The sequence below is a fragment of the Spea bombifrons genome, chromosome 9, assembly GCF_027358695.1.
Source record: "Spea bombifrons isolate aSpeBom1 chromosome 9, aSpeBom1.2.pri, whole genome shotgun sequence".
Lineage (NCBI taxonomy): Eukaryota > Metazoa > Chordata > Amphibia > Anura > Pelobatidae > Spea > Spea bombifrons.
Window position 1 is genome coordinate 11036590 of NC_071095.1, and position 11794 is coordinate 11048383.

The window sequence follows — 11794 nt, forward strand, 5'->3', positions numbered from 1 at the left end:
TAAGTAACCCTTTGAGTGCCTGGTCGCTAGAACAGAATAGTGGCCCAGCACAGGCAAACCCACTCCTCCTACTGACTGGCTGAGACTCTTGGGAGTTGCAGTCCACTGGAATCCTGATCTCACCATGAATGTGTATGCCCAGGATGCCCCCTCTGATGTGTTAATAGAGAAATACCCTAATTGTGGCTTCTGTCTCCTAAAAAAACCCTTATTTGTTTAAAAGCCATTACATTTTTTACCTTTTAAATTTAAATGTAACGCTGTGAGGGTGTTTGGGAATGTGTGAGATGTGCATGAAGGTATCACAAGAATAAATCATTAAAACCCCATTATACAGCGCTGCAGAATATGATGACGCTATATAAACCAATAAATAAATAATAATAATAATAATAGTTAATAATATTAGGAGGTGTCACTGAAGTTACGCAGGCTGGAGAGTTCTTACCTGATTTTACAGGCTACGTTTACATGGAAAATAATTTAGTAAACAGTTAAAAATGATTTTTTTTTTGCAAAAATCTTTACTACTGTCAGTGTACTTTGTGTGTTACGCTCCATCTCCGCTCATTAATAGGTACAGCACTCTGGGCATAGACAACAGCACCGAGTATATCACAATGTATCAATTCTCTGCCGCAGTACTGGAGGCGACCAGAAGAGGGCGCAGTGACTCATGTTATCCACATAAAAAAATATTTTATTGCAAAAATTTATAAAAAATTTCAATGGAGCAAATTTATAATATTTGTGATTTGAATATTTACCAAAAAGTTCCCCCAAATGTTAAAATATTAATTCAGTTTAATCATATTTTACAATATAAGAAAATAAGTTGTATTGTAATAATAATAACATACTGTATATATATATACAGACACATTGGAAACAGAACTGTGCATGCTGAAAGGGTTAACAGTAAAATACACAATTAGTGATGGGGTTCCTTGTTTTGGAGAATTCAATGGGCAGAAATACTGATTGTAGCAGCACGCGGTGCTATTAACCCCACCATTGCCCTTAGTGGTGTTAATACAGCATGCTGCTTATGGGAAGTGCCTGTGGCTTCTCCGTCTGAGGGTCAGCGAAGACCCTTTAACTCCGCGCAATAAGAAAATCAAATAGAAAACAGACGGTACTTCAGGGTGAATTAATAAATATCAGAACGTACACACAATATACATTAAAAAAAGCCTGCGCTATATACATTCCAGGCGGAGGGAACAACAGCAAAGAGTTAATCATCTCCTGCTTTTAATGCAGGGGAATATTAATGGTTAAAAAAAGTAAGAACCAAGGCCAGCGGTCCCCCCATTTCTACTCCAGACCATGAGCCCCGCATAAGCAGGAAGCCTGCCCCCTCCCGCCGGCATTACCGGCACCCGAGTGGATACAGTTTGGGGCAAAAGTCTGAAAAATCTGTTTATTTAAAAAAAATAAAAGCTCTATAAGAGGCGCTGCGTCCAGGGAGTAAGATGTATGAATCTACGCGTCCCGGGACTATTTTTCCGCTTTATATATTCGCGCCCAGGGTGGAGAGCCGGCGTTTGTTGGCGTCGTTCCGTTGGAGCTGAGAGGTCCGGCTTTTTGGTGGTTCCTTAGCGGTGGTCTTTTTCAGCTTCGAGGCTTGACTGTCGGGGTTGGGTACGAGGGGGCCGGCCTCGGGGGGCTGCGAAGCCAGTTTCTCAACGTGCATCTTTTCCAAAACGTATTCCTGAAAACACCGTCAGATGTCCCAAAAACATTCGCTCGTAAACATTAAATAACCTCAGCTTGAAATGATCCAATATTTTATATATGGGTGTGTAACCCCCCCCCATGGAAGGTCAGAAGTTGAGACGTATTGTAAGGAAGTTTTACTTTACTGAAAGGGTGGTAAATACAACAGCCTCCCAGCAGAGGTGGTAGAGGGTAATACAGTGAGGGGATTAAACATGCATGGGATAGGCATACGGCTCCTGAATCTAAGACGAGACCAACGACTGATTAAGGTTTGAGTCTTTACAGCAGGAGAAACGGGGGACTAGACGGGGGGCCGGATGGGGCCGATCTGCCGGCAGGTTCTTTGTATTTTTGGAGTTAGCTGTACGTACCTTTATCATTTCCAGTTTTCGTAATAACTCCACCTCATCTACAGGCCCGTAATGTTTCATGTGGCATTGCTCTGCCAGGTTAGTAACGGCCATCAGGAGGCTGCCAACCTCAACACTCTGGGACGGCGGAAAGAAAACACGAGAAGTCAGTCTGTGTCATCAGCATGCGCAGCTTTAGGAGACAGAATGAGGAGCCAATGTCTGGACCAAAGGTGGCCGCGGCACCAGGGTTACGCACATTGAGAAAAGGACAGAGTGGAGCGCACCACGGTATTATAATATATTAGTGACGGGTCAACTTTAAAGTCCCAATAACAAAACAGATAATTGAGCTGTGGGGGGGGGGGTTATACATTAATGGCCGCTCTTCATTTACCTGAGTTCTGAAGTGACCCTTGTTCAGGTTAAAATTTAACTCCAACTGTTTGTTCCTCTCAACGATTCTGTCATATTCCTGCTGAAGCCTCGAGAGTTCGCTGTTCATCGTCTGCAGAGACAGAGAGAGGCGGGCGTATAAACCGCGGGGGTGGGCGTATAAACCGCGGGGGGCGGGCGTACAAACCGCGGGGGTGGGCGTATAAACCGCGGAGGGCGGGCGTATAAACTACAGGGGACAGACGTATAAACCGCGGGGGGCGGGTGTATAAATCTCGTCTCGTTTTAGATGATGGCCTCTTATGCCCTACAGGGTTGCCTTGGTTTTGAGACCTTTGTGCTCTCTCCGATTAAGGTTTGAGTCTTTATAGCAGGAGAAACGGGCAACTAGACGGGGGCCGAATGGGGCCGATCTGCCGGCAGATTTTAAGTCTGCGAGTGTCACTTAATAGGTCGTATTGAAGGTGGTGATTCCGAGCGTCAGGAAGCCCCCAATGACCTGGGCCGTGTCCTCGAGCCACGCGTTAGGTTTAGATGCTCCTTTTGCGCGGCGTACGGATTACCGGGATGAAGAAACTGTATCGACCTTTCGTTTTTTCGCAACAGTCGCCTCGGAATACAATAAGCTTTTGTGAATTAGAAACATCCGCCGCCTGGAGTCACACGAGCCTCTCATAATCCTTTAATTGTGCGACTGCGTTACGTACCAGAGAACGGTGGAAATCCTGCCGGCGGAGCGCCACGGCGGGCAAAGGACGCCGAAACATTCCCTGGGACGGCCGCAGAACAAAACAGGCTGCAGCGTTTAACCTCACGGTGCCCGAGGCGTGTGTGACACTGAAATATCTCGTAGCCCAGAGGACTCTTCCCAGGGTGATTGGATTTAAAGGATTTCTGCCCTCCCCAACCAGATCACTGATCTACAGCTCACCAGGCAGCTGGATCACCCAACATGGTGATCTGCCCAGGTAAAGGGGCAACTTTCCCCCCTGACCTTCCGCCCTGGACCAGAATACACCTAAGGGCCAAGATTAATTTCACCATGGACACACCCATAATAAACATGCCCCGCCCAGTTCCATTGTATGCCCCGCCCACACACAGTGACGTTACCAGCTTGCAGGTGTCATAGTTCCTCTGTAACAGCTCCAGCGCATGCTGTTTATTCTCCTGCTCGTCGGCGAGCGCCGTCAGGTTGTCCACCAGACTCTCGTTGGTCAGCGACAGCGTTTCATGGCGGCGGATAATCGCCTTGACCGGAGAGTCCACCCCATAGTCCAAATAATCTGCAAAAAGGAGTCAGGATGGAAATATCGACCCCAAACTTTAGGCCGTACCCAACGCCGTGTTCCCAGGGGGCTCCGCGGGACCCCAACCCGCCAACCGCCTTTTTAAATGCATTCATTGTGTCCATTGTAGGTTTACGTCGAGTAGAAAACAGAAACAGACGCGCCTGTAGAAGAAATTTCCAGTATTTTGGTCATTTCTGGATTTCTCTTACCTTCTGGGACATTATCAGCCATTTTTAACAAGAAATCCTCATAGGTTCGGTTTTTCTTTAGTCTCTCGTGGAGTTTCAGTTGCCTGAATGAAAATAACCAAAATGGGATTTATCAGAAAATTCCAGCAAAAGAAAAAAAAAGCTTTTTAAGGGGAAGCTGCAGTTCCCTGTGAGATTCGGGTTCATCCAGATTCTATTAAGTTATTTGGGTTTAAATAGTGATGGGAGTGATAAAGGGCCATTGGAACACAGGAGTGATGGGAGTGATAAAGAGCCATTGGGACCCAGGAGTGATGGGAGTGATAAAGGGCCATTGGGACCCAGGAGTGATGGGAGTGATAAAGGGCCATTGGAACACAGGAGTGATGGGAGTGATAAAGGGCCATTGGAACACAGGAGTGATGGGAGTGATAAAGAGCCATTGGGACCCAGGAGTGATGGGAGTGATAAAGGGCCATTGGGACCCAGGAGTGATGGGAGTGATAAAGGGCCATTGGGACCCAGGAGTGATGGGAGTGATAAAGGGCCATTGGTCTTGTCTTAGATTCAGGAGCCGTATGCCTATCCCATGCATGTTTAAATCCCCCCCTCTACCACTTCCACTGGGAGACTGTTCCACTTATCCACCAGCATCCCAGTAAAGTAAACCTTCCTTCCATCACAATAAGGTGAATTCACGCTTATTGAGAGAAACCCCCTGTCTTACCGAGCTCTTTGTGTTTCCAGTTGCTTCTTCAGCTCCTCGATCTCCGTTTGCCTGAATTCGTTCTGTCTGGACTCCGTCTGGTACTTTGCGATCGCCCGTCTTCTTTTGGCGTCGCTCTCCTTCAGAAACTTCTCGAACTTGCTGGCTTTCTCCGAGCACTGCGGAAAACAGATTGGGACCGTGCCAAACCCAGGCTCATATAATGACTTTATTGGAGTGATTATCAAATCCGTTTAATAACATTTATTACTCAGATTTATTATTCACCACATTATTATTATTTATTATTATAATTATTATTAGTGGTATTATTATTTTTTTATAACAATTTTATAACAATTTGTCTTACAGAAACATCAAGTGAGGAGGGTCTGCACACAGGAGCTTACACTCAAATTATATTATTATATTATTATTAATATTATCATCATCATTATTGTATTTATTATTATCTTTTAATGAATAAAATATTTTTTCAGAATTTCTCTTACTTCTAGCTGTTTTTGGAAAAATTCCTCTTTTTTCACATCTAACGCTTGCATCCGTTCCTCAAATTCTTGTTTTTTATTAAGAAGCTCCTGGCTGACGCGATCATATTCGACCTCTTTCTTCAAAACCAGCGTTTTCTGTAAGGTGTTGCGGCTCGTCTCCAAAATCCTGCTAGCGGCCTTAAAAATAAAAATGGGAAAAAATATTAAGAAAAAAAAATGATTTTAACCAGAATCCCATGTTCTGATCGTTTACTATTTAAGTGCCAGGAAATAATATATATTTTATGAAAATTTTTATTATGATTTATTTCAAAATTATTATTAAATATAATTTTTTATTATATTTTACTGAAAACCCTTTGAATTAGTAAATCACATAAGGGTTTTTTTTGCCAATTTATTCCTCCTATTCTATATCTTAAATTAAGGGAAGAAAAAATTAAAATAAAATTACAGGTTTTATGAGCGGTCCGCTCAAGCTGATATCCAAAATTGGGAGGAGTGACCGTAACGGATGCTTTTTGGCCCAAATTCTTCCAAAATATAATACAAAAATTAATTAAAATATATAAATAATATAATATAATAATAATAAGTGAAAACACCTTTCTTTACCTCTTTTATTACAGGGATTTGGGTTACGTCTCCGTCCTCATCGTCCCTAAAGAAACAAATAAATAATAAATGCTGTGTGTATTTCGTGATGGGGGCCACATTCCGGATATTTGGAACCACGTACGGGGCCCTGAGTGTCGGGCGGATGGGCCCTCCAGAGCCAAGGACTAAAAGACCTGTATTTTACAAAATATTGCAAACAAGCAAGATTAATGCTAGCCTGCTTTACAAAGCTGTGGATTAGGTGCCGCTATATTAATTAATACTATTTTTAAAAATATATATATTTTTCATAATCTGCCCCCACCCTGCCCCTCCGTATGATAATGTATTTCTTAGGCAGGTTCCAGCAGATGTCTTTACACTGATAAACGGTGATAAGCAGCCCCTCCAGCAGGGGTTAAAGCCCCCCATGCCACCACCAGTCTCTCCAGCGGCAGGGCTTAATGCCCCCCATGCCACCACCAGTCTCTCCAGCGGCAGGGGTTAATGCCCCCCATGCCACCACCAGTCTCTCCAGCGGGAGGGGTTAATGCCCCCCATGCCACCACCAGTCTCTCCAGCGGCAGGGATTAATGTCCCCAATGCCACCTCCAGCCCCTCCAGCAGGGGTTAAAGCCCCCAATGCCACCAGAAGTCTCTCCAGCGGCAGGGGTTAATGCCCCCCCCAGGTCACAGTGTTACCCACCTGCCCTCCTCCAGCTGGGTCACAAACACATTCCTCCTGCTGATGTTGAGGTTCAGCTGGTACCGGGGGCTCCTCTCCCCTCCGCTCATGGTGCCCCGGGGGCTCTCCCCGCCGGGCAGCTCTCTCTCCCCTCCGCTCATGGTGCCCCGGGGGCTCTCCCCGCCGGGCAGCTCTCTCTCCCCTCCGCTCATGGTGCCCCGGGGGCTCTCCGTGCAGCTCACACCGGGGGGAAGCAGCGCAGCCCGGCCGAAATGGGTCAGCGTTTTGTTTCTATAGCAACACCTGTGTGGACAGCTACTACCGCAGACCAATCGCCACTTGGTTGCCCTTAGCAACCCCCGGTCCGCCCTCACAGCGCAGGGCCAGCAGGGCGACATTAACCCCTTTAGTCCTGCACGAGGGGTCACCGAGGAAAAACGGTTTATATAAAGTTTGTACAATTTACTGTAAACATTAACTTATTTTATACGGAGGGGCGGGGTTTATTTTAATTTGAACATGAATTATTTAAATTGCCAGAAGTTTGAAGATAAGTGGCCCAGTTATTATTATTATTGTTGTTATTATTATTGTTGTTGTTGTTGTTATTATTATTGTTTCTATTGTTATTGTGTTTATTATTATTATTATTGTTTCTATTATTGTTTTTATTATTATTATTCCCCGGGTCACACAGTCTGACTCCTTCCTATCCCCCCCCCCGCTTGGATCATATATAAGACCCCCAGTTGGTGCTTTTGCTCCAATATATTATGGTTGATATCCCTGCTTGAATGCAGGTGACTCCATTAAATGTATCTTTCAATTCTGACAATTCAAGGTTTCCGTGACGACCGGTATTAGAGCCATTTGGGTAACACATTTGGCGAGTCGCTACACGATGGGTTATTAAAGCGTTAATATTTAAAGAGTCTCAGGGTGTCTGGGGGTGCATGATATACGCATCACCCCTGTATATCCGGCTTTAACCCTTTGAGGAATCCTGGATTCTGGGATATCCACGCTGTTTTAACCCTTTGAGCGCACAGTGGCGGTTGTAAGATGTTTGCGGGTCGTGTCAGTCTTTTTCCTCCCCGTTGGTTACTTGGTACCGGGCCGGGTGTTTTTATGACAGGCCGGATGCCGCCAGCCGGGTATCTGCTTTACACTCCAGCTTAATTTAGCCTCCCTGCTGACACAGAGCTCCGAAATGTCATCTCCTGAAAGGCAGACGGGGCCGCTGGGTGGGCCACGTGCAGAGGTAGTGGAGACAAAGACAAGGAGGGATGACAAGGGGGGGGTGGTTAAAGGGATCCTCTGGACGAATGTATTTATGTCTTACTTTAAGTCTTATACATGTTCTGCCGCTCCTCGGGCTCCGGGCCCTTAATACCGCCGGCCCCCATGGAAGGGTCAGTGATTTTCCATGAACCTGGACACAGACATTAGAGAACACGGGACAGCACATGATAAAACTTGGCGTCTGTCTTGTTATCATCCATGTTTCAATTCCCTCACTATATTGGCGTCTAACCACTTCTGCTGGGAGGCTGTTCCACTTATCTACTCCACTATCATTAACCCGGTATTGCATCATCTTTTCTTTTTTTTCCCCCTTTTCTATGTACAGAACCCCCACCGGGGCTTTATTTCAAACCAGATGTTAATAATTACCCCCCGGATAATACAAAAAATCTGCCTCGTTTGGTAAAAAGAAGAATGTATTTTACACCCAGGTGGATCCTTTTCTGGGATTTCTAAGGCAGAAAGACCTTGAATATCTCGGCGGCCCCTGCCTGCGCGCCCTGGCGCTGACAAAGCGGTGGTCTCGCTATGAATAGAGCGTTTCATCGCCTGTCTGAGAGCAGCTGTCCGTAGATCAGCTGTCACAATGGAGTCAGGTTTCTCCAACAATACCTATTGTCACCGGCACGGAATGACTGGCGGCCGATCCGAGCTTCAATGAACTCCGGCAGCGACTGACAGACAATCCGACGGCTGATACATTGTAATGCGGTGCGGTCCCTTTAAAGAATGCAGGCTTTCACATGTAAAGGACGCTCACCCCGCTATAAACACAACTCAGCTGACATTGTGTGTATACAATATATATATACACACTATATATACACACTATACATACACACTATACATACACACTATACATACACACTATACATACACACTATACATACACACTATACATACACACTATACATACACACACTATATATACACACTATACACACACTATACATACACACTATACATACACACTATATATACACACACTATACATACACACTATATATACACACTATACACACACACTATACTTACACACTATACACACACACTATACTTACACACTATATATACACACTATACATACACACTATACATACACACTATACATACACACTATATATACACACTATACATACACACTATATATACACACTATACACACACACTATATATACACACTATATATACACACTATACACACACACTATATATACACACTATATATACACACTATACATACACACTATATATACACACTATACATACACACTATACATACACACTATATATACACACTATACATACACACTATACATACACACTATATATACACACTATACATACACACTATACATACACACTATATATACACACTATACATACACACACTATACACACACTATACATACACACTATATATACACACTATATATACACACTATACATACACACTATATATACACACTATATATACAAACTATATATACACACTATATATACACACTATATATACAAACTATATATACACACTATACATACACACTATACATACACACTATACATACACACTATACATACACACTATACATACACACTATATATACACACTATATATACACACTATACATACACACTATATATACACACTATATATACAAACTATATATACACACTATATATACACACTATATATACAAACTATATATACACACTATACATACACACTATACATACACACTATATATACACACTATATATACACACTATACATACACACTATACACACACACTATACTTACACACTATACACACACACTATACTTACACACTATACATACACACTATACATACACACTATATATACACATTATACATACACACTATATATACACACTATACATACACACTATACATACACACTATATATACACACTATATATACACACTATACATACACACTATACATACACACTATACATACACACTATACATACACACTATACATACACACACTATATATACACACTATACACACACTATACATACACACTATACATACACACTATATATACACACACTATACATACACACTATATATACACACTATACACACACACTATACTTACACACTATACACACACACTATACTTACACACTATATATACACACTATACATACACACTATACATACACACTATACATACACACTATATATACACACACTATACATACACACTATATATACACACTATACACACACACTATACTTACACACTATACACACACACTATACTTACACACTATATATACACACTATACATACACACTATACATACACACTATACATACACACTATATATACACACTATACATACACACTATATATACACACTATACACACACACTATATATACACACTATATATACACACTATACACACACACTATATATACACACTATATATACACACTATACATACACACTATATATACACACTATACATACACACTATACATACACACTATATATACACACTATACATACACACTATACATACACACTATATATACACACTATACATACACACTATACATACACACTATATATACACACTATACATACACACACTATACACACACTATACATACACACTATATATACACACTATATATACACACTATACATACACACTATATATACACACTATATATACAAACTATATATACACACTATATATACACACTATATATACAAACTATATATACACACTATACATACACACTATACATACACACTATACATACACACTATACATACACACTATACATACACACTATACATACACACTATATATACACACTATACATACACACTATATATACACACTATATATACAAACTATATATACACACTATATATACACACTATATATACAAACTATATATACACACTATACATACACACTATACATACACACTATATATACACACTATATATACACACTATACATACACACTATACACACACACTATACTTACACACTATACACACACACTATACTTACACACTATACATACACACTATACATACACACTATATATACACATTATACATACACACTATATATACACACTATACATACACACTATACATACACACTATATATACACACTATATATACACACTATACATACACACTATACACACACACTATACTTACACACTATACACACACACTATACTTACACACTATACATACACACTATATATACACACTATACATACACACTATACATACACACTATATATACACACTATACATACACACTATACATACACACTATATATACACACTATACATACACACACTATACACACACTATACATACACACTATATATACACACTATATATACACACTATACATACACACTATATATACACACTATATATACAAACTATATATACACACTATATATACACACTATATATACAAACTATATATACACACTATATATACACACTATATATACACACTATACATACACACTATATATACACATTATACATACACACTATATATACACACTATACATACACACTATATATACACACTATACATACACATTATACATACACACTATATATACACACTATACATACACACTATATATACACACTATACATACACACTATACATACACACTATATATACACACTATATATACACACTATACATACACACTATATATACACACTATACACACACACTATACTTACACACTATATATACACACTATACATACACACTATATATACACACTATACATACACACTATACATACACACTATATATACACACTATATATACACACTATATATACACACTATACTTACACTATACATACACACTATACATACACACTATACATACACACTATATATACACACTATACATACACACTATATATACACACTATACACACACACTATACTTACACACTATACATACACACTATATATACACACTATACACACA

General features: G+C 40.7%; 1 protein-coding gene across 1 annotated transcript; it reads right to left on the minus strand.

Moving 5' to 3' along the window:
• Window positions 1–807: 807 nt before the first annotated feature.
• LOC128505336 (coiled-coil domain-containing protein 42 homolog) lies at window positions 808–6615 on the minus strand. Its single transcript, XM_053475686.1, has 9 exons — window positions 6470–6615; window positions 5782–5827; window positions 5167–5343; window positions 4676–4833; window positions 3970–4052; window positions 3582–3754; window positions 2470–2580; window positions 2094–2210; window positions 808–1714 (listed from the first exon to the last, which is right to left on the minus strand). The coding sequence occupies exons 1-9, from the start codon at window positions 6607–6609 to the stop codon at window positions 1514–1516; spliced, it is 1206 nt and encodes a 401-aa protein (XP_053331661.1). The 5' UTR covers window positions 6610–6615; the 3' UTR covers window positions 808–1513.
• Between the last annotated feature and the right edge of the window lie 5179 nt (window positions 6616–11794).

Coding starts and splice junctions, on each gene's coding strand:
- LOC128505336 (XM_053475686.1), bottom strand. CDS start 6,609: ATGAGCGGAGGGGAGAGAGAGCTGCCCGGCGGGGAGAGCCCCCGGGGC. Junction 5,828..6,469: donor ACCCAGCTGGAGGAGGGCAG/GTGGGTAACACT, acceptor TTGTTTCTTTAG/GGACGATGAGGACGGAGACG. Junction 2,211..2,469: donor AGGGTCACTTCAGAACTCAG/GTAAATGAAGAG, acceptor CCGCCGTCCCAG/AGTGTTGAGGTTGGCAGCCT.